This window comes from Borostomias antarcticus (assembly GCF_949987555.1).
Source record: "Borostomias antarcticus genome assembly, chromosome: 11".
NCBI lineage: Eukaryota > Metazoa > Chordata > Actinopteri > Stomiiformes > Stomiidae > Borostomias > Borostomias antarcticus.
Genome location: NC_140244.1, coordinates 10,458,794 through 10,483,517, shown reverse-complemented (window position 1 = coordinate 10,483,517; position 24,724 = coordinate 10,458,794). Strand labels below are relative to the sequence as shown.

Here is a 24,724-nt window from a genome sequence, read left to right as displayed (position 1 = left end):
ATTCAGTAGCTTTGTCTATCAGTCTAACAGATGTTTCCTCCAGGAGTATGAGTTTGGAAATTCCAGAGAAATTGTTAAATAATGCATTACACTTTGACTAAGTCCATTTGATTTTATCAATTGCGATCTTAATGCTATTTAGTCAACTAAAACTAAAACAATTCTCAGATGACTAAAATATAGCAAATAATTTCCATTTAGTCAAACGAATATACCTAAAACTAAATTTGTTGTCAAAATGAACACTGGACTCACTACACATAATACACAGATTGCTTACATGGGCAAAAAGATTTTGTCAAACCACAAGAACCACAACAATGTTGTAAAGTAAAACATTTATTGCGTCAAATTACTTTAGCTCTGCTAAACAAATACTTTGTTTTACCATGCTCCAACATTGGAAACCCATGACTGATGAGGATCAGAGAGCGTGGAGATTCTAGAGATATACATCTATATCAGACCAGCATTGCAATCATTGCTTGGTTACAATTACATTTATACAAACATGAGCCAAAATAACCTTGCACGTTAAGCAAGAAGTACAATTCAGAGCTTAAAACTAAGACACCGATCTAAAGAAACAGTCCACTCTTTATGACAGTACGAATGTTCCATGTGATTCTGCGGCTCATCGTCAGATCAAACCCATACACACTGATTTAGAACATACGTACTGTCGGCACGCCAACACAACTTGACGTTCATCATAAACAGAATCAGAATGACAGAACAGAATCATGGATCGCCTGAGGTTCTAGAGAACAGTCTCTGCACCTTCACAGCCTTCTGTCATTCCTTATCCCCAGTCTTTTAGTTTAAAACAGGCACCAAACTAACTCTAGTCTTCACTCACAAACAGGAGGTAACCAGAGGTGATGCTTGTCTCCAGAGGCACAGTGTTTTGCAGTACAGTGGACCATCGTTCATTACAAAATAGATACCAATATTTCTCCATTTATATAACATGTATTTTCAAAACAATGTAACAATATGAAAACAAAATATGCATGTCAAAAAATAGCCTGGAGGGATACCTCATTCAAATTCCACCCTGCAAATGCACACTTCTCCATACCTTGCCACCAGATCAGCAAAGCATCTCAAATATCAACACACTTTGTGTAAAAGAAGCATATCTTTCCAAACGCTGTGTTTGCCTTTCATCTGGCCAATCATCGATTGTGTGTCTCCTATCTGGACATCAGTGAACCTTTTTCAGCTGAAGTTGACATGAAATAAGGAGATGAAGGACAAACTGCCTGGACGTGAATCCCAAGTGGATCACAATCCTAATTGGATCACAAGTGGTTGGTTTGCAACAGATCAGAAGGTGTTAGGGGCTACTCTTGATATGTGCCTGTGACCCTTAACCCCCCCAGCTTGACTGCATGCAGAATCACTAAGCACTGAGCAGTGTTTCTGTCCTTGGCGGAGAGCGCAACAGCTGGACAGACAGACAGACGGGTCAAGAGTAGCATGCTGTGAGTACGATGCGCCCGTGTTGCAGAAGAAATGTCTTTCACCCTCTAATTCTCCTGTCTCCACCTTTCCTCACCAGTGCATTTCATCACACTTGTCTTTTAAGGTCTCGCTCCATTTTTTTTTCCGTTCTCCATTATCCCTGCTTCTTTATGTCTTTATCTGCCTTTGTGTTGTTAGGTGCCATTAACAGGCTGAATGACCTTTACATGAATATGGTGGATTTGCTGCCAGGATTGTCAGTGGGTGGGATCTATTGACTGATTGGGAGAGAGAGAGAGACAGAGAGACATGGAGAGAGACAGAGAGAAAGACAGAGAGGGAGAGAGAGAGAGAGACATTGAGAGACAGAGAGGGAGAGAGAGACACAGAGAGAGAGGGAGAGAGAGAGAGATCCTCGCTCAGAGGTTGTGTGATAGAGGATGAAGCGGTGGTGGAGGTGGTCCCAGGTCACAGGCAGAGCAGGCGGGAGCCCTCGTCCCCCTCGTCCCCGTCGCTCTGGGGGATCCGGGGCAGCAGAGCAGAGCGGGTCAGACCCCAGAAGCGGGGCGGGGACAAGTCCTTCTTGGTGGCCGTGAACTTCCAGCCCATGTGAGATCCGCAGCTCCGACACTGGGCGATGGTCCAGGCATAGCTGAATGAGAGGGAGAGAGGAGAGAGCACCGCCGATTAAAGGTGGCGTCTTTCACATCCCTGCATGTTTGTGGCTCACAGGCAGTGTTGTTTAGTCTGACGGAGTATGCTGGTAAACACCGGGGTTTACTGAGGACTTACCCAGTCTGCACGGCCATTCACTCACCACCAGCACCAAACGGCATTTCTCTCTCTCCCCCTCTTTCTCTCTCCACCCTCCCTCTCTCTCTACTCAGATATGACAGACACACAGACTGTGGTAAATCAAAGCAATCCCCTCTCTCATCTCTCCATTAGCTCCCAGCTCATTTCCTGCTCAGACCAAAGCCCTGGCTGTGTTTTTCACGTGGGAACTGGCCAGGAGTCCAGTCCAGGCACACTAAGGAGCTCTTAGCCTCAGCTCACATCTGACACCTGTTCAGCTCAGAACCTTCTCAGTCTTTCTGGCAGCAGCTCAGTCTTTGAGAGGGGTGTCAGATCTAATCTAGCCCATTTTGTAGAGATTCAAAACAGGTTTAATCCACAATGAGGAGTGTTTTCCAGTCTTAGGCACTGAAAATGGTCACGCGGAATCACTTACACTATTGGCAATCGTTAAGGCAATAGGCATTTTGGAATTTTTGTGCTGCATAAAGTGTGTTTGCCAGTTTGCGTCAAAGTAGATGGAGTTGTTCATGGGAGTGTCGGGAGGCAAAGCGCATCCGTTCTTGTCATCACAGAGGAGGAGCAGGGACTTAGGAAAAATAAATACATTAGTTAATAAAATAAAGCATTCTTGAGAATCTGTTTACATTGAGGACTGTGGCCATTATTGTTATGATTTCCCCAAATATTAAATGAAGCTTCTGGCATATAAATGAGCTGTCAAAACTCAACTGAAACTCATGAAAATGTTATTTAATGAGGTGTTAAAAAGCTCAATAGATGTCTTGAAATCCAAGGGAGTCTTTAATGATAACTATTGTCTCCCATGCCGACCATACAGACCTTCACTCTGGAAGACAGTAGAGGAAGAGAAGAATTCGCTTATCATAACAAACCATGCGCTGAACCCGGGTATTTTTTACATCAATGAGTGATGTAGCCTGACCTCTCACATCACAAATCACCTGAACATTTGGAGTGGGGACCCTTGTGGTTTACATACTGTATGGCACTATTACACGTGGAAGCACGAAAATTCGGAGTACTTATAGGAGACAGTGGTTATCATAATGTAACATGTGGCTTATACATTGTATATCGCCCCCTCTTCTCAGAGACAGCATTCATTTAATCAGTTGCTGTCAACAGCCAGGAGTGTGATAGAGAGAGCATTTGGTTGCCTGAAAATGCGTTTCAGATGTTTGGATCGGTCAGGGGGAGCACTACAATACAGTCCTCAGAAAAATGTTGGTCTGTTTTCCAACCTGTCTAGTCGGCTTACACCAATTGTCATCATTTGAATTTTGTATTAGCCTACAAACCGATAGATCAATAGCCACTGATTCAAAATTAAAAGCATTTTAAGTATTTTATTGACATAGAAAACTACCACCACATCTTTCTGTAGGACTACAACTGAAATTCATTAAGTACTTACAGCTACTGCTATCTCCTCCCAAGCAACTCTAATATTTTATATAATTATTTGGCTCTGTAATCTGCAATCTTCTACTGTACTTCATGCACAAGAATAATAGATCTCCTTCTGCATAGCCTAAAGAATATGCTTCTTTTCCACTCCACCTCTATGCTCATTCATCCACACCTAGCCTGTCTTTTATACTGTGGCACACCTGATTGGATTGAGAAAGGCACACCTGTGCCGCTTCATTCAATTATTTCACCCTTTTATGAGACGCAACTCCACGGACACGAGCAACATACTAAAATTTGACCATTGTGCCTATTGTGTTTGTCTATTGCTAATAGCCTTTGACGATAGCATTTGTCCAATTGCATCACCATTGTCAAGTCCTTAAAGGAGTAGTAAAGGGAAAAATCATGTTTAGCCCTGTTTTAAGGTTACTTATGATCATATACAATGGTTTAGCACTTTTGAGAAAGTCTGATAATTGCTCTACCACCGTTTTGGTCATACAATGGATGTGGGTGGGCACCGTGAAAAATCATTAAAAAAACATGTTAAACTCTCAATTTCAAAGACAAACTCACCGAGGTGTTAGTTGGCGTTCTGACATATATTTCGCCATAAAGTAACTATTTAGTCGTAGCACATACGTGTGTAAACTTCCGCATACTAGGTAGCCTAGCAACATAAAGAATAACAATAGCTACGGTAAGTAGTTCCGCTTCCTGAATCCCCTCTGCGGATTGATCTACACATCTACAACGGTCGCGTCAATACAAGTCAATGGATTTCATAAAATGATCAATAAAACCGTACAGGATTCATACTTTGCGGCGAATTTGATGTCAGAACACCAACGGACACCAATTACCCCCTCGTGAGCTTCTTGTCTTTGAAATCGAGAGTTTAACATGTTTTTGAATGATTTTTCACGGTGCCCACTCACATCAATTGTATGACCTAAACGGTGGTAGAGCAATTATCAACTTTCTCAAAAGTGCTAGTTTTGTCAACTTTTTGATCTGAACCTTGATCTGAGTCTCTAACGCTTCTCTCTCTCTTTCTCTCTCGCTCCCTTTCTCTCTTTCCATCAAAGTGTGAAAACTCTGTAACAACCCCCTGGAACAACTGGACTACAGATACTCAGAGGAGCCCACACTCCCCTATCTCACACAGAAGACTGACAGCTTGACCACACTCCCCTATCTCACACAGAAGACTGACGGCTTGACCACACTCCCCTATTGAAATTAAAGAAAGGAAAATGTCTGCACATAGTATACTGCTGTGCCGTGCTTTATTCACCAATCAAACAGAATATATCTATCTGATGAAGCCCTTGCTGGGCGAAACGATATGTTTTAATTTCTTTAATTTGAGTCTTTGTGGTCCAGCACCAGTTTTCTTGGGGATGTGCATATACCTTGTCTTTTCGATACTCCCCCACCTCACAGAAGACTTAAAGCTTGACCACACACACCAATTCACATGTAATTCTGGGGTCATTCATTCTACATAGAGCATAGGCCTGTTGTGTTGTTTTTCACATGCCTCTGTAATATGATCTTTAGTAACGTCTTTAGACATGAAATAGCTTCCTCACTTGCTCCAGCACGCATGTGCACAGCGTGCTGGAGCAACGATAGCGCGCTGTGCGAGGAAGCTATTTCGTTTCAAAAGACGTTTCTAAAGATCATGGCATGTGAAAACCACAACAGGCCTATGCTCTATGTAAGCACAACTAGCGATTCATCAAGACAGATTGATGAAAACAACCGTTTCGCGGCAGAAAATAGATTTTTAGAAACTGCATTCTAAGTGCCCCGACCACCGCCATTACATGGATATACTGGCTCGCGCTGGATTTTAAATTTCTTCTACATGCCTCCGAACTACACCAAAGTGATCTCGGTGAGTCAAACGTCTTATAATATGTCGTAAATAAGGTCCAGGTTGTCAATAACGAGCATTGTCCTTTAAGAAAACCTCAGTGGTGCGGATCTGTATGTAATCTGAAAATCTAGTTTAACGGACACAGAGCGGGTGTCTATCGCTTTGTGTGTGTGTGTGTGTGTGTGTGTGTGTGGAGTACCGATATGCATCTTATGTGTGCCAGTGAGTAGGTTTTCGTATAGACAGAGAGAGCAAGAGATAGAGAGAATGAAGAGAGAGAGAGAGAGAGAGAGAGAGACGTGTTACCCTGGAAACCAGCTGTGCAGAGTGGACGGCCTGCCGTCCAGGTTGAGGTTGCTGGCTTTGTAGACGGTGAGGGTCTCATGGACGTACCCGTGAGGGTTGACATAGGCAGCCATGGGCCCATACAGAGACAGACTATGGGAGAGAGAAAGAGTGACAGAAAAACTTGGGTCAGGCAAACTCGGTTTGATCCTAGTCATTGATAATGCACGCTATGTTGGATGCAACAAGGACAGGCTTAGCATCCTATGGCATCCTAAGAGAGATAGAGAGAGCACAAAATAGCTACAACATCAGATAAGAGGCCTTTTTCCCCCAAATTGTTTTTTATTGAACATTAAGCCATTTAAGAAGGGAATTGCATTGGTCTCTATTTGCTTTTTTGGAACACCAAATATTCAAAAATGTGTTTTCAAGATTAACATGTGAAATCTCATGAGAAGACAACCAATGTTTTAAAACCAGTGTTTCGTCTGGGCTGCCGTATCTGAACCGGGCTTCGAGAGGCAATCCAATTAGCTCTTAAAAACCTTAGTGCAAGACATCTATTAGTTAGCGGAAATGACAAATCAAATGCATCTATTCATTCACTCCATCCACTTTCAAATCTGACCACAGTGCACTCCCCTCTCCATCCTGGGATATCAAACACAGGGTCAGTCATCAGCCGGGACCGTCTGGTTGTTGTCCAGCAGAGACTATCACCAAAGGAGCCCACACGGGCCTGGCCAATCTCGCTGGCTCACTTTTGGTCACACGTGTCACTTAGCATTAGATACAAGCACAACTAACAGGCTCACGCATGCGCGCACACACACACACGCACACACGCACACACAGTGTACAAGAGCTTTGGAAATGACCCCATAGATTTTGAGTGTTTATGCAGAAAGCATATCTTCCGCCACAGTGATGTAAGCCCAGACCTTAATAACACAGACAGCCACATTATTACACCATTTTGAGGGTGAAAATGTATTTGAAAAGGGTGAAAAGTTATTTGAAAAAATACAATTCTAAACATCACCATAGTGAGAATTCTTCTGTCTGGTCCATTACAAGGTAGACTGGCTGTGTCTGAAAGATTGTGACGCACGTCCTGAAGTAGTGATTCAGAGGAGTGAATCAAATCTATCCTAACTTTATCACCTGGACAAAGGTAAGAGAAGCTATTCAAATCTATCATAATCGAATCGCTTGGACAGAGGTGAGTCGGAGGAGTGATTCAAATCTATCCTAAATGTTTAACTCTGCAGGCAGGCCTCGGGCCTCAGAGAAACACTAATATAGCTAATATGAAAAGCTGATGCAGCCTTCCCACCAGGTTTGTGTGTGTGTGTCAGTAGTGTAGCCAGAGGTCGGTGGGCACACATGAAAGTAGGTGTGCGGTGCAATGTGCGAGCAAAATTTTGAAGGTCTTATTTTATGGGTGTAGTACTGTTGGAAGCACGAGTCCCCTGAAGATGTAGAAACCAACCCTCGATACCTGGCTACCCATTACCCAACCATAGAAGTGTTTTTTGAGCTGTGATCACCAAGGGCGATGAAGAACTCTCAGCCAGTTAAAGACAGATAAATCCTGAACCAGTCAAGAACTGGACCGGAGAGGCCGACCCAGTTCTCAAGTCTTCCGCAGGGTGAGAGGTAATATTTTCGGTGGCGTGCGTGTGTTTGTTAGCAGGATTACGCAAAAACTACTGGACCGATTTTATCAAAACTGGATGGGTGTAGCATGGTCCAAATTAGAACAAACGTTTTGGTGCAGATCCGACGCACGGGTCAGGTCCACGGGGTGCCCAAAGGGGCCATTCACCTCCATTCATTTTTTGAACCAGGATTACGCAAAAACTACCAAAAACGATTTTCATGAAACTTGGTGGAGGGGTGTAGCATGAGCCAACTTCCAACCTCTTAAATTGTGGGGCGGATCCGAATCACGGGTTGGATCCATGAATGAAAACAAAATTTAGAACGAAGCCAGCTCCCTGTGTGGGGGTGCTAGAGCTACCCATTCACCTCCAGTCATTTTTTGGATTGGATTATACAATATGAAAACAAAATTTAGAACGAAGCCACCTACCTGTGTGAGGGTGCTAGAGACACAGGGTTTGGACTGGGGTTTGCAGGGGGAGAGCTTGGAGTGCACCGTACTGTGTGTGAATGTTTTTGGGTCAGTAGTCGCGTTTCCATTACACCTAGAATTGCGCAAAACCTAAATATCGCAATAAAAAATTGATAATGGAAACACCTAAATTTTGAAAAACCTCTCAAATTCCGTTTTTACGCTCTCATGAGTTGGTTTTTCAGCAGTTTCGATATAGAAGTATATCGCAAAAGCGTAATGGAAACACTTTTTTCGAATTTAGGCAGGAGAAGAAGAGGTAGGGTCACGTGATTTGCTCGCTTCAAAAAATTACGCGATATGCCTCTGGAGCAAGTGGAAGACCCTAAAGCAATGATACTTAGCTGGGAGACGTTAGCTGTTTAAGAGCGGAGCCAAGGGGAAAGCTAAAATAAAGTTCAAATATTACAACGGTTTGTTTACTTAATACATCCACGGTTTACTTCCTAGTTGCGCTTTGCGTGAATTGTGTGGCGTCGCGAGACTTGACTACGAGAATTACGGCTCTTGCGCAAAACACCTTTCAATGTAAACACCTGCAAGTCGCAATTGAACTTTCGAAATATTGCTTTTATTTTGTGAAAAAGTGTAATGGAAACGCAGCTAGTGACAAATAAGGGTGGGAAAGATGAAAAAAACATTTGGGGGAAATACTGTATTAAAAGCATGCATCAGGTGTGTTAATATGTGGATTTTGTATTTATGTTGGTTTTATGTCATTTGAAATAACATTTGCACTTTTTTTTTCTTCAAAAAGTAAGACCAAATGCACCTTTAATGTCAAGTGGTGTAACCAGAGAAAAGTGCTAAATATTCTATATTTTATCAACCTAGAGTGTATGTAGGTGTACTCATAATAATAATCAATTGCAACATGGTCAAAACCTCCAGCTCGCGGGGACTCAGGTCGGACGACCAAATGTGGCTGAGAACTCCATGGTCCAACACAGTAAGGCTGGAAGATCGCGCCTTTGCTGTGTTGGCTCCAAAACTGTGGAACAAGCTCCCCATTCACATTGTCTGCTCCCACCGTAGGGACTTTTAAAGGATTGTTAAAAACCCATTTGTTCACCATAATGGACTCCTAGGTTCACTTGCTGTTGTGTTGTGTGAGAGTTGTTTGTGTGAAATTTTCCCCCCCACACTGTGTGCCTGAGTGCTAGACTGTCCTTGTGTACTGTCCTCCCTTTTTGTGCAATCTTTCCTCTCCCTTTCGTTCTGCCCTCGGGCTGCATTCCAGGAGTGAGGGGCATTAAAACAAAAAGCAGATTTTCCAATGTCAGTGTAAGCCCGGGGAACCTTGAGTAAAAGCAGTTCACTGATCGTGTGGAATAGGTCCCATAGTTCCATGATAAAATCTGTGAGAGGTAAAAAGGGTGTTTTCCAGTGAGGGTTTTAAAAATAAATAAATACCAGTGATAGTTTTGTCTCTCAGTGAGAAAAGGCCATCCTACCATATCATAAAGAGCACAGTGATGAGTGTCATATTTAGCGCCTGTAATAAATCTAATAGCAGAATGGTAGACTGAATCCAGAGGCTTTAAGGTTGAGGCTGCCGCATTCCTATACACAACATCACCATAATCTAAGACTGATAGGAACACTGCCTTTAGAACCCTTTTCCTACAGCTTAAGGGGAAGCTGGACCTGTTTCTGTACAAGAAACCAATTTTCTGGTGCAGCTTGGAGGCAAGGTTATCAATATGGAATTTAAAAGTAAGTTTCTCATCGAGCCACACACCCAGGTACTTGTATTCAGTGACTCTCTCTATCCTAGAACCGCCAGCGGTAGAGATTTGCATGTCTTCATAATTAATATTTCTAGCACGCGAAAAAATCATAAATTTGGTTTTACTAGCATTAAGAACTAATTTAAGATTAAAAAGAGCTTCCTGGATTAAATTAAAAGAAAGCTGTAGCTTTGCAATGGCGTGCTGGACAGAAACAGCTACACATTAAAAATCAAATTTGTCAGGCATTTACATGGACACCCATGAAAGCTAGCTAGTTGACCTAGCTACTTTCAAACATACTTTTTAAAGTAAATACTTATTTTTATGATAAAGATCAATAATCAATGTTTTTCACTGGTTACACCATTTTCCACTGGTTACACCATTTGACATGTAAACTTAATCATACCTGACCATACCCTAAAATGTCAAATTATCTCAATATTTCTAAGAGTTACTAACCTTGACATGCAACCATGAAGAGCATAGAGGGGTCCTTCTCTGTGATACATTTCCCACCAAAATTGTCTTCTTGTAAAAAATCTTTAAAAAAAAAAATCCTTATATGGTGGTACACCATCTAGACACTTATGCAAGTTGAACTGACTGACATGATTCCCCGGATTATTTATAATATCCAGAACAATATAGTTCCACTTCTTTTATTAACTTTAAAATAGTTATGATGTAATTTTATGCCAAACTAGTTTATATGTTGTTGTTTTTTAGACTTTCAGCTCTTTTGAGCAATTTGAATTCTTCTGTACTTGGTTTTTATGGTTATACACCACAGACATTTTTGCCATTTTTACTCAATAATTCTCTCGAAATGAATTAAAACCACAACTTTTTAGGGCAGGTTGTCAGTAAAGAATGTATGCAAGTAATCTTTAAGTTTATTTTAAATTTTTAACCTAAAAAATGTAAACTTAACCAAAGGGACACAAAAAAACAAGTCATGTCCGGCATGTTGTCGATCTGTTGACATCACCATCATGAATGTAGGCCTACTATTTTAAACCATATCCGCTCTCCTCACCGCAGATATGGGCAAACATGATTTAGGATATCTAATACACCTACAAACGGAGATGTCTGTCTTTGCAAAAGACCCCCTCAAATATGTTGTACAGTTTAATCAGGAATAATATTCTGAAATCGGATCTGTAATCATTGAACAATAGCCTATGGATTAGTTTCTTCGTGTGTGAGTCTATGATCAAAAGTCAAAATAGGAATTAATGGAGTTATACTGGAAAAAATGAAAAGAGTAACTCGTGGAACTGCAATTTAAATTTCAAACATTCTAGACTGTTATAGCCAAGAAACAGATACAATTGCTAAAGAACAAACTTGAAATCACCTGTTTGATATGCTCTTCAATGGTGGTGTGATATGCGTTTTGGGGCATGTTAGAGTGATGAGAGATTAGAACAGACCTTTACGTGTAATTTTGCATCTAATCACGGGTCCCCCCGTTCGAAAGCGTATCCATGAAAAAACTCATAAGTGTAATACAGGCCTGGGCTTCACCTCACACACACAGCCAGAGACTGAGCTTCTCCTCACACACACAGCCAGAGACTGAGCTTCTCCACACACACACAGCCAGAGACTGAGCTTCTCCTCACACACACAGCCAGAGACTGAGCTTCTCCTCACACACACAGCCAGAGACTGAGCTTCTCCTCACACACAAAGCCAGAGACGGAGCTGTGGAGGAGCTTCTTCGTGGCTCACCTGAAGATCTCGGTCTTCGTGGTGATCTCTGTGTCCTGGCAGTTCTTGCAGCACAGGGAGGTGCACTGTAGAAAAGAACACAGAAAACAGTTAATGGTGTCTGTCTCCATGACAACTTCACGTTCACCCTAATAATCACGCCGGGCGTCTCCCTTCCTACATGTTTGTCTAACGCTGCGCTGTAGTTGGCCTGATAAGATGGGCTCGTCATCAGTCGGCCCGTGTGACCCCTTGATAGAACAGTGTGTCCCTCAGTGGCAAGGGCTGCTTGTTATCTCCAGTCAAAGATGAGAGATAACTAGCGTGAGGAATTACCTCACACACCTAAGACATGCCACAGTGGGAACACCAAGTGATGTGGGTCCATCAACCGTGGAGTCCCTGCGGCACATTATGACTCTTTTACACCTCCTATACAGAGTCTGGTGCCAAAGTTGAAATTTAAGTTAGGTTTTTATTTTAGAAACAAGTCTTGTTTTTCCTCTTGATGTCAGACGAAGCCTGGTTGAAGTGACGTTCTGGCCTGTTCTTGACTATGGTGATCTGCTATGCATGAATACATCAGTCCATTGTCTCCATTTTAAAGTGAGTGTGTATGAACATTTTTATAATGCCGCCATTCTTGGCCAGTTTGCTCTTGAAAAAGAGATTTTAATCTCAATAGGTCTAAACCTGGTTAAAGCAATACATAGCGTTTTTTCATAAAGTTTGTCAGATTGTCTTTTTCCTTTTCTGGCTTCCTCCGTGATGTTTCGCTTCGGTTTTCTCACCCCCGCCATGATATCATTGAGCTAAAAAACGCATGATATCCATAGACACCGGAATAGTTAGCTACTACTGTGTAGTTTAAGCACAAAGTTGCGCATGCGCAATTCGACTGAATGCTGTGTCCTGGGGGTGCGAGTTTTAAAAGATAATAAATGTCAATGTATTATCTTTCTGAGTAGACTGTTTGGACGATTCAGCTTACTTATTAAAAAATGTGGGAAGTCAGGTTTTTTTGGCAGAGGGCTCCAGACTTACATTTCCCATAACTTTTTCAGCTAGTGGCATCAGCACATGTTTTGATGGCACCAAAATGCCACAATGGACTACTTGGGAAGCCAACTCAACTGCACAACTCCAGGACCCTGAAGCGGGCCAGGAGAATTGCGGCCGACCCCTCCCACCCCGGCCACAATCTCTTCGTGCCACTCCCCTCAGGCAGGAGGCTGCGGTCCATCAGGACCACAACTGCACGCAGGCCCGTGCATAAGGGGGGATAAAGGGTAACGCTTTGGGGGGCCCAGCCCTTAGGGGGGGGCCCATGAATCAGCTAAAATAAAGTTTTGTAAAGTTTCCATCACTTACTAGAACAAAACTATATTTTACCCAAATGTGGTTCGTTGCTTTAATAAAATGTAGCATATTACCAAATTACCCCCCCCCCCCCCACCTCCCCCAAAATGGTATAGCCAATTCAATTGTGTGCAACTTCATGTGTGAAGTGCGTTGTTCAAAATACCCTATGCGGGAGAAAAAAACTTTAACTAGCCAGGTAACTTAGTTGTATTGTTAGGAATTAGCTATGCCGGGACCTACACATAAATCCGGATCACAGAAAAGGAAGGAGAAAAAAAACATGGAACAATCAAGGGCACTGGACCCGAATAAACAAAATGTTCTTACAAACTTTTTTGTATCAGCGCAGAAGAGCCAGGGTAACGTTAACTGCCAAGAAGTAGAAGAGCTAGCTAACGGAGAGCATTTATGGTGACATCTGCATTGCGCTGCGCATATTTTGCACACTACCTGTAAGTGTAGCAGGAGGAGAGAGATCATTCAGCAAATTAAAAATAATAAAGAATCATATGCGCTCCACAATGAGTCAGGAGAGGCTCAATAACCTGGCAATACTCTCCATTGAGTGCGAACTGGCTCAGAAGATTGACTTTAATGACATTATAAAGGACTGCATCCAGGAAGACCAGGAGGATGTTGCTGTAAGAGCCTGAGGCAAAGAGGAAGAAGCTATAAGGTAGGAAAATATACTTTCTACATCTAAGCATTGTGTTTTGAGTGTAGCAGATCTTTGTTGACCTGGTTGTAAGGGTTTGTGTGAGAGAGAGAGAGAGAGAGAGAGAGAGAGAGAGAGAGAGAGAGAGAGTGTAAGGGTGTGCGTGCCTGCACATCACGTGTGCTTATCTAGCCCTTAACACTGCGTCAGTCTCTCTGTTTGAGAGCACATTGGTTTGAGTGAAACAGGTTTGGGGGGGGGGGCATTCACTGGACTTTTTCTGGGGCCCAGTCATTACTTTGCAGGGGCCTGACCGCACGCCACAGAGCTAGCTTCTTCCCCATGGCCACCAGCCCCCTCTGACTGCCTCCAACCCGCCCGGACCCCGGCACCGTTGAGACACACTTGCACATGACCACCAAATATACTGTACATAGGACACACCACACTCACATATCATGCTGTACACACCATATACACACACTCACATACTGTACAGTACACGTTACAAAATGTACACACTCACTGTATATACACTGACCGTACTACACTGTCTTTTAAAAAAAAATATTATATCTTATTTTGCACTAGTATTTTGTATTTGCTCTTTGAACTGTCCTCTGTTTGCACTGTCCTGTCTCATCCCTGCACCCTGTCCAATGTTGTCTCCATGTTATGCACCATGCCCGAAAGCAAATTCCTAGTATGTTGAAAAACTACAATGGCAATAAAATTAATTCTTATTCTGAAATGAGCTTTTTTCATACTGAATAGTGATCGGAGACTTGTATAGATTTGCTTTGAAATGAAAATACATTAACTGCAAATAAGGTACACAATTATTTTTAATAAACATTACTTGACTTGAATAAATGACAGCACTGAACACCTGGGCCATTAGCTTTTCAACGTTACTGGGCTGAACACTAAAAATCACTGGCCCTTATTGCATCAGAGAAATCTGATATATCATACAATAGGGCTATGTTTAGCACTGCATACATTACATATACAGTAGGCCTACTGTACTTCCGTGTTCATTATACTATAGCCTAATGTTAAAAAATAAAATTCCCTTTCAATAACTTTTCATGCACTCCCATATATTTTGATGGAATGACCTCTGGACAGACAGATATGAGACAGAACTCCTGGCAAGTGCTACAATGTATTCTAGTCTACAGACAACTACACCAAACTGTAAATGGTTAATTCAAGTCGTTCTATGAGGATGCATTATAAATGTTCGACCACAAATTGATATTCGGTGCGTTAATGCTGCAACTAACCTATGCTGACAGTTTTTTACAGTCGCTAAGCCTAAACTGAGCCGACAGGCACTAGAGATTCTGTTGCACTTGGGCCTTGTGCATACTGTTGGCAGGTAAAACATGTAGCTAACGAATTGCATGCACAGGGCAAAATATATATAAATAATAAATACATTATAATTATAGCAGGATAACAAAATAATGCACACAACACTGCTGTTTGACCAAGTCTTTTTTTTAAGAGGAGAAAAAAAAAAAAAATCTCTGTACGATAATTAATCAGAATCTAACTGTCTTACATAAGAAATGGTTGTTCAACCTGTTAGAATGGTCCTTTTGATTACTATGGTAATGATACAATTTCCTCTACTCACTGCCATCATGTCTTTCCCATACACTCCTGATGAACGCACAAGATTTTTTTCCTAACCTCAAAATTCCAAGGAATCATCTGTGTGCACATATGCGCGGGTTGTACTGTATCATAATTGTACTGATACTTTTACACTCAGTTGCCACTTGATTAGGTCCACCTGCTCGTTGCAGGAATAACCTGCTAGTTCAAACAGTGAAACATGTGGGTGCAGTGTGTAGACATGCTGAAGAGTTTTAGTTGTTGGTCGACAGATGACTGGGCAAGACGAGCGATCTAAGCAACTGTCTTTACTGACTGTGGTCTGATTGCTGGTGCTAGACGTGGAGCATCTCAGAAATTCTGCCCTCCTGGGATTTTCACTCACTAGTCTGTAGTTTACAGAGAATGCTGATACACAAAAAACATCCAGTTTTGTGGGCAAAAACATCTTGTTGATGAGAGGTCAGAGGAAAATTCCCAGACCCGTTTAAGCTAACAGAAAGTCCACAAATGCTCAAATAACAGCAGTTTAAAACAGTGGTGTGTGGGAGGGCACCCGGTTGAATTCGTGCTATGAGGGAAACCTCAGTGCTTTACGGGTATAAATAAAGGATTGAAATTAAATGGAATTAAATGAAATAAAGAATGCAGGCTGTTCTGGGGGCAAAAAAGGGTACTCCTATCCGGTACTAGATACAGTAGGTGTACCTAATAAAGTGGCCACTGACTGTATATATTGTCCCTTTGCTGTGAACGGCTTTGACAAAAGTGTTTAACTTAAACATTAATGCGAAGAAAGCACACTGAACTGAATGTCAGAGTGAGAGAGAGACAGAGAAATTCTTGAGAGAGAGAGAGACAGAGATCCTCGTTCAGAGGTTGTGTGATAGAGGATGAAGCGGTGGTGGAGGTGGAGGGAGAGAGAGAGAGAGAGAGGGAGAGGGAGAGAGGGAGAGAGAGAGGCCCAGAACTGTTCCAGCAGCTTAACATACATCACATCCCTAATGACTATGTTCCAGATGTCATTGTGTTTCTGTGGACTTCCAGCTCTGTCCAGAGTTGAGACATTTACTGTATTCATGTCTTGATGAGGCTGCTTGGTGTTGCATGCTGTTGCATCACAGTTGGATGGAATTGCGATTTATCCTTTCAATCTCGACAGGATCAATCACTGTTTTGTCAGGCTGTGATGTGGCAGCATGGAAATGAAACGGCTGTAAATAAATAAGGCTACACAAAGCTGCCGCTAGGTTTGACCTCTTTATATTCATTTTCTTTCAGCTTATTTTTCACAAGGTAGCCTACTGTGGCTGCCGTGTCTCCGCTTGCGTCACGCCCGCGGTCTCACTGAATTCGCGCCATGCGTTTCTCTCGGGTATTACGCATAATGATAAACAGACCCGGGACCCGAGGTAATAGAATCGGATCCACCTGAACCCAATTGACCATAATAAAAGCGTGGAAATGTGGACCCGGGTCTGGTTCGGGTCCTCTCGGATTTACCTGACCCGTGAAGACCTCCAGTCCAGTGCCCCTTGTTCTATTTACACAGCAGTATAGAAAGCTTTCAGTGTAGCGTGCGTGCGTGCGTGCGTGTGTCACAAAGGAGAGCAGTTTAGCTTGAGAGTAAGGAGAGCAGAGAAAGGGGTGAGAAGAGTTTGAAATGTGTGTGTGTGTGTGTGTGTGTGTGTGTGTGTGTGTGTGTGTGTGTGTGTGTGTGTGTGTGTGTGTGTGTGTGTGTGTGTGAGAGAGAGTGAGCGTGTGTCGTGGGGGGGTTACAGTGGATATGGAGCTGAGTGGGGTGAGGGAGGGGAGAGGGAGAGGTGCTTTTAAGCTCTCAGGCCTTTGGCCCAGGGCCTCGGGAGCCTCTCCCGGAGACACCACTGAGACCCGGAGACAGCAGGGTAATAATCATCACTATATATAGACAACGGCTAAATATACCACCGCACATTAATGGAGGAGGAGATGGGGGGAGAAGATAGAGTGCGTTAATAGATCGAGCAGTGAAGAGAAGTAGTGGAGATCAAAGATGGGAGATGCACAGCGAGCCACTTGATTACCACTCAGGCCGGTTAGGGGTGTGTGCGTGTGTGTGTGTTTGTGTGTGTGTGTGTGTGTGTGCATGTGTGTGTCTCCTTCTCACCCGGTTCATGATGTCCAGCTCACAGCGCAACCTCTGGATGGCACTGCCAATCTTGAGCAGCTGTAGTCTCAGCGCGTCGTCTATGGGCAGACAGGCTGCCACTCTGTAGGAGAAGTCTAAGCAGGGGGAGGGGTGGAGAGAGATACACAGAGAGACTAAATATCCACATTCAAAAGAGAGCATTTACATGTTATAATCACCTAAAGGAAGGTGACCCAGACACGCGCCATAACAAAGCCCCCGCCTACAGATTTAAGAGATGACCCCTCAGCCAGCTGCTTCTGGGACTCCACAAGCAGGGCCACCAGACAGAAATCCCACTAGATTAATCCAAATAAGAAAAACTAAAGAAAATGATCTGATACATTGGAAAGAATCTACCAAAAAACAGCAAATTGGAACGCTACTTGGCCCTAAATAGAGTATACACAGTGGTATAATACCTGAGCACTGTGACTGACCCAAAACTAAGGAAGTCCTTGACTACTGTATGTCGAGACTCATCGAGGCATACAGGCAGACCCGGCTCCCAAGAGAAGACAGACTGTGAACCCTACTTGCCAACTATACCAAGACATGAAACACATGCTGTGCTTCCCACAGATTACAAACACCCAAAGACATTTTGAAAACATGACTAATGACAAAAAACATCCATATCTGCTGGGTGAATTACAGCAATATGCAAACACAGCAGCCAGATCTGTGCGCTGTTGTGACAGGAAAAGGACGTCCAATGGAACACAACCACCAATGATGACTTTATCATCATTGGAAGAGTTGGTTTTGGACCCTTTTTGTGACACCAGCAGACCTACTAAGGTCATAGCATCTGTTCTCTGGAGGGTGGATATATAGATAGAACAGACGGACCAAAATGGAGGCTCACCTATGACATTTGTGGGGAGGGAATCGTCCTTGAGATTCTCATCCCATTCATGGAGCTGTTTCTTCACTCTGTTCATCAGAGTCTCCTGGAGAAAAACGGGGCAGGGCAACGGGATTGACCATCACTTTCATGATGTCCTTAACACACTACACTCCACACCAACACTGTAACAAATAGAGCAGCCAAATGTGTGGCATCATTCTGTCCGGTAACAGGAAAGGCAGTACTCACAGAGTCATAGAGAGCGTAGACCCAAGGTGGCCATGAGGTCATACTGGCACAGTGGAACTTCCTCTGAGGAGAGAAAACACCATCAGTATCATTGGCAACAAACACTCCAGAATGACACTCCACTGGGTTGCCAGGTTCGCTTTCAACCCCCCTTCTCAGGTATTGTTTTGCTCCCCCCTAGTCTCAGCAGCATCAGCTCTGATCACTGTCATTTTCCCCGCCAAGTGTCAAACATCTAAACACCCCCACTAAAAAAAACAATTAACCTTCCCTCCATCCTCCACACCCTGACCTGATCCTCCACACCCTGACCTGATCCTCCACACCCTGACCTGATCCTCCACACCCTGACCTGATCCTCCACTCCCTGACATGATCCTCCACACCCTGACCTGATCCTCCACACCCTGACCTGATCCTCCACTCCCTGTCGCTCCCTCTCATCACACCAACCACACACTAATGAAAGCAATACAAATGCAAATGATACCCGCCCCCAACCCCAAGGTCCAAGGTCCATGATCTCACTGTTAATGGAGACACAGTCCAGAGAAGCAGAGCGCCATGAGACAAAAAATCAAGTGAACGATGCTCCCAAAGTCATCTGGGGATTTAATACCAGGGGCTTCCTAACTCAAACGTGTGCGTTGGAAGAGGCTTGGGGAGAGGCTGGGGGAGAGGGGCGGACCTGGCGGTAGGCGTCCCACCAGCGCTGGGCCTGTGTGCAGCTCTGGGTGGGGGGTCTGCAGGAGGGGCGCATGTGGAGGCGGGACAGGGGCGTCAGCTGCACCGCGGCGAGGGGGTCCGGCAGGACGCGCTCTGGGAGGATCTGCACCTTAGCCTGTCTGATCCTGGGGGGGAGGGAGGGAGAGAGGGAGGGAGGGAGAACGTGTATTTGGATTGGATCAAATGGCAGAGGTGAATTTAGAGATGTGCAGTGAATACTGATGAACATATGAGGCTCTATAAAAACCCTGTCTCTCCCGAAATGTTCTGCTGTCTGGACACACTGTATTCAGTCCAGTATTATTCATTGTTAATGAGGAACGTTCCTTCGTAGAATCATACCCATAAAAAGCATGGCATGCCTAGCTCACACACATGCAGGCACCTGCACATGGTGCACACACGCTATCTATACACCCTTGAAAAAAACGTCTTAACTGCTACATAACAAAACTCTATTCACCTAATATGATGAATGGAGAATGGATAGATGTTAAATCTGAAGGGGATGATTTTCAAAAAGCATATGTAGATAAGCTGGTGATTCATCATATAGCACACTCACACACGAGCAATGGGAGACATCTATTTATCAATAATTTAATACACATCACTGTTCACTGTATGGTGATATAGGTTCACCCTCTCTCAAGTCACATAGGTCGATCCATTGCTCTTTTTAATGAACAAGGCTCTTTTGCAGTGGCTTTCCCCAAACCTAACCTCCTTAGCAAACTATTAGACACACCGCTCATAAGTCACTAGAGGGGTGCGAACTCAGGACTGGTCAACCCTTGAGGTCCCCTTGATGAATTCAGAATTAGGACAGTCTGCTTTTAGTTACTCTGCACCGTCACTATGGCACAAACTCCAGAACTCTTCCAAGACACGCATTAGGACCATTTAAGAGTTTTTTGTTGTTGCTTTCATTAGATATATAGTAGTTTCACGATGCCAGACTTTGGAGATCTCCGCCTCCAAAAGCCTGGAGACATCTCAGTTGAAAATCATCGCTAGAACAGCGATGAAAACTGGCGCAACCAATTAGAGCCACTGCATATCTCCAATAGGGTGAAGGACCCGCCTTACCGGAAATTATGTCCTCCCTCTATCTTCGTCCCTGACTGGAGTGGAGAGTCAAAGCAAAACATTCACCGCCCCATTACGAAGGACTGATCCCACGACTTTGGATTGGTTCTTCAGTGCAGGTTTTTTCAATCTCTCAAATTGTTTCCACCCACTTTTAGCAACGAAATCTGGATTAATGTTTTCAGTCTCTAGTTGTGCACAGCGTTTAGAGACTGACTCGTGAGTCTAGGTATGTAGCAACGGATGGTAATAATGCTTGGTGCCCCGCAGCTGAACATGTGTTAGAGAGGGAGGCTGAGCATGTGACAGAGAGGGAGGAAGGAACTGAACATTTGATAGAGGAAGGAGCAGCTGAACATGTGATAGAGGAAGGAGGCAGCTGAACATGTGATAGAGGAAGGAGGCAGCTGAACATGTGATAGAGGAAGCAGCTGAACATGTGATAGAGGAAGGAACTGAACATGTGAGGGAGGAAGGAACTGAACATGTGATGAGGAAGCAGCTGAACATGTGATAGAGGGAGGAGGCAGCTGAACGCAGACACAGTCCCTCCCAGAGAGATCTGACATCGATTCAGTGGACAGACACAAGGACACACACTGCGTTGTGTAAATGACAAAATACATAAGAGTGCATCAGGAAGTCAGCGTGATTTCCACCCTCAGGGGGCTTTTATGTCATCCACCTGATGAATAGCCTGGTGAGGGCTGAAAGGCAAGATGTCCTGTAAATGACTGTAATGTAATGTCCGAATAAACATGGCACCATGGACAGTTCCAAGTGGCTGGGTTACCATGGTGATGTGGAAAAGATCCCGAACAGCTTAGGTAGAGGTTGGCTCCTAAAGCCTAGTTTAGGATAGGCTAATGGCCCATGGTTCTGGACATTTATACTCAAAACATCAGCTCACTGACAAGCGTCCTGTGTCAATGGCAAAGTAGATGCTGCACTGAGGTGTGTGCAAGTAGTCTCTATGGCAAGTAGACATCACATACTGGTTTGTTTACCTTTTTATCCAAGCAAGATGGTGATGCCCATTTACTACTGCTGGAGGAAGAAGAGGTCATTCTCAATCTCCTTTTATTGAGAGAAGGAAGGTGTGAGAGAAGTTGGAATGTCCACAGAAGAGCTGAACAGAGAGTTTAACTTCTTCTGTGACATGCGAGATATGGATCCGGAGCAGTATCTCCTATTCCAAATGTCTGTGAATTGTTTTGAAAACTACTGCAAACAATTTCTCATCTCCTTAGCAACACAGAACACTCCATATCCCCAGGCCAGTCAACCAATTCAAGCTGTGAGACATTAACTCGGTGTGAGGCGCTAGAAATTTCTGCAGGTATGAGCCAAGTGGCTCACAGCCTGTGAGAAGTTGTAAATTACATCCATGAGCCAACAATTCTGTCTCACAGGCATCTCACACAACAAATTAAATTGGGTTTACGAGAAGTGGCAGGAGCGAGCATTCTTTGTCTGTGACAAAGATCTGTATCACAGCACAACAGCGCATTGAATTCAGTGATAACTACTGTCAAAACCATCAGTGTGACTGAATAACCTGTTTTTGGAAAAATGACAATTGCAAACAGTTGTTTTTCTGTGAATTCAACCTGAGAGAGATTTATCCTCTCCTCCCTCTCATCCTTTGTTGTATCGTTGTGGATATGATGTGTGCGCCCTCTAGTGGTTATTTATTTCACTTACTAAATCCTCAACTGCTGCAGAAAAGAAATCCACCATCTGCTGCTTCTCTTCCAAGACAAGAATCTTGTTTTAAATAGATAACAATCACTGTATCTACCTGTGGTAGCCAAGCTCATTCCCATTGGCCAGTTTAAAGAGATTTATATTCTGCTCCGTGGTGATTGGCTGGACGAGGGTGCTTGTCTCCTCTTACCCATCAGCCTGAGTACGGATCTCATGGACCTTGAACCTCTGCCGGCCGATGGCCTTCACTTTGACTGTCTCGATACCGTACTCCTGCTCCTCCCGGTACGCGTAGATCTCAGCTGTGGTGCCAAACTCAGGCTGTGGCTCGCCTGCGTCACTAGAGACAAAGAGCATCCAGTCACCAGAGGCTCCCTGGAGATATTCAGATACAGGCCTAATGTGTATGATCATATTTTTGATTTGATCAAATGTTAATACATTTATCTGGTTAGCTCTCAATAACTGTCAGCATCCTGTTTTCCTGTGAGAAAAGAAGAACATATGTGATTCCATGGAGACCCCTCCTGTTAGAGCTCACACCTTGGAAGACAGAAATCTCTTTCTTTACTCCCAGGAAATTTACATTTTTCTGGACCTTGAGGGGTCTTTGTTTGGCTACTTGTGACAAACACACGAGTTAGGGCGACACAGCAGAGACAAATCACAACACACACACACGTCTTTGGGTCCAGTGGAAATTGTTCCCTGCATTTCTCCTATCCAAGCTCTCCTCCTCTGGGGGCAGTCAGGAGCAGTGGGCAGCCATTGCTCATGGTGCCCAGGGACCAAGTCCAAGTGCTCAGGCCAAGTCCTGGTCAGAGACCGGACTGAAGAACATCTATTCTTGTGCGTGTTTTTCGTATTGGGTTCTTTTAGGAGGAAACCCTTGCAAACAGAAGGAGAACATGCAAACTCTGCAAAGAAAGGCTCGGAGACCTTCTTTCTGTGAGGCGACAGTACTAGGTACTGCACCCCCGCGCCGCACATGAGCAATTTTCAGTTCAGTGCCTTGCTCAAGGACACGTCGGCACAAAGTCAGGAGCTGGGATCAAACTGGGGACCTTGGAATCCCAGCCAGCCACTCTACCTCCCGAGCTACAAATGTGTCTCTCCCTGTCTTCCTGAGTTACTGGCGTGAGCTGGATTTCCCTTTCTTTTTAACACCTTTTTGTTCCTTCTTTTGATTAGTGTGTAAAGGTTTGTCTGTGTCTCCTTTGTCACACTTTTATGAATTGGGTTTCACTAGCAACTTATGTCGTTAGGCTGGTGAACTCAAATCCCTCTGCAGAGTTTTTGAATAAATGCTTAATTGAGAGACAATAGTCTTTCTTGGTTTTCCTATTAGTTAAGAAAATTATTTTCCACAACGCATGCAACACTCTCTATGATGGTGCCCTCTCTAACTCAAAAAAGAGAGATCTTGTTCAAAAAGTTCTTTCTTTTAATTCTCATGCATGCACAGAGGAGCAAACAGCCATTTCAGCAGCTAGGCCTTCATCAGTATGTCAAAAATAAGCATAAGCCAGACAATAACTTTTTGAACTCTGTTTTGCGTGCAACCCAGGCCTCTCCTTCAAGTATATTCCCTTTGGGTTGTACACACCATTTTAAGAGATACCGGTTGAGCGGAATAACCATTCGCCCTCTCTTGCTCAGCCTGAACATTCTCAATCTCTTCCCCCACGTGATTCTCTCTGTCTCTCTCTCTCTGTCTCTCTCTCTCCCACCTTCTCTGTCTCTCTCTCTCTTTCTCCCACCTTCCCTCTGTCTCAGACGGTACCTGTGTGCGAGCACAGCGAAGGTGCGGTCTCTCTGGATCACACTGCGCATCATGCTGACTTCCTGCGGTCTGAAGAGCTGCAGCGGCAGCGTCTGCCCCGGGATCAGCATGACGGCGGTGTGCGGCAGCACTGGGATGGTCTGGCAGCTGTCGTCCTCGTGAACTGTTCGCCCGTGGAACTCCTCCATATCCGCACCCAGGTACTGGACCGCCCAGGGTGGTGGAGGGGAGAGCGACATTAACGTAAAAGAAAACAAGTTACACACTGAGGAAGGGCGCAGCATTTCAGAAAGTGCAGCATTTCAGAAAGTTAAGATGGGAATTTCGTTGAGTATACTCACAGCATGCGATGTGGGAAGACTGGGGTCAAAGTTGATGTGTGGCTTTTCTGCATCCTCACTGTCGTGATCCTCGGTCTCCATTTCATCCTCCTCCTCTTCATCCTCGTTGCCTGTCACAATGGTATAGCAAGGGATATGAGCAATGGTCCTGTATCCCAACACTCTTCATGCACTTCTCTACATTGATTTCGAGACATACGACGGATCTAGCCAAGATGTTCATTCGTCATTTTGTGTTGGAGTTTACATTCTATTTCATTTCCCCGGGCCACACTCAAGGGTATTTGCATGACAGTGACACATATCTACACATACATGACCATATTTCGCCCAACAACTTTTGCAATACGTGTTGACTGTGGTAGATTCACATAACGTTGTCTGTGTGAGAATGCAGCCAAAATGACCATGGCCTTGTAAGACTTGAAGCTGACTGGCTCCTAGCTAGCTATGGTCTGCTAACAAGGATAAGGTTTGATAAGCATAACAACGCTATAGGTTAGTTATTTGCAATTAACTAATGTATCCTAACGTACATTACTCGTGTGGTGTCATTACATTTAAGTGCAATAAGTACCGGGTAGCAGCTGTAATTGGTTGCCCATGTTGTCGTTGATATTGTTGTCGCCTCCACCCCTGTCGTCAGCCATATCCTTCTGTTTACAATCTAAATCTACTTCTGCTCCGTTATCGCAGTTTGCGAACCTC

At 43.9% G+C, this 24,724-nt stretch overlaps 1 protein-coding gene across 1 annotated transcript; it reads right to left on the bottom strand.

The window, feature by feature from the left end:
* Positions 1-352: 352 nt before the first annotated feature.
* On the bottom strand, positions 353-24,681 carry crbn (cereblon). The gene is made up of 11 exons (XM_084445924.1): positions 24,594-24,681; positions 24,017-24,126; positions 23,676-23,878; positions 22,083-22,232; positions 19,059-19,221; positions 18,371-18,433; positions 18,140-18,224; positions 17,251-17,366; positions 11,483-11,547; positions 5,891-6,022; positions 353-2,119 (listed from the first exon to the last, which is right to left on the bottom strand). Exons 1-11 carry the CDS (start codon positions 24,664-24,666, stop codon positions 1,936-1,938), a joined length of 1,344 nt encoding a protein of 447 aa, XP_084302050.1. The 5' UTR covers positions 24,667-24,681; the 3' UTR covers positions 353-1,935.
* Between the last annotated feature and the right edge of the window lie 43 nt (positions 24,682-24,724).

What these genes read in the sequence shown, in the direction of transcription:
- crbn (XM_084445924.1), bottom strand. Translation starts at nt 24,666, where the DNA reads ATGGCTGACGACAGGGGTGGAGGCGACAACAATATCAACGACAACATG. An exon ending in TCTACGCTCTCTATGACTCT is followed by an intron (nt 18,225 to 18,370) that starts GTGAGTACTGCC and finishes GTTTTTCTCCAG; the next exon opens with GAGACTCTGATGAACAGAGT. An exon ending in CTGCACAGCTGGTTTCCAGG is followed by an intron (nt 2,120 to 5,890) that starts GTAACACGTCTC and finishes CCTCTCATTCAG; the next exon opens with CTATGCCTGGACCATCGCCC.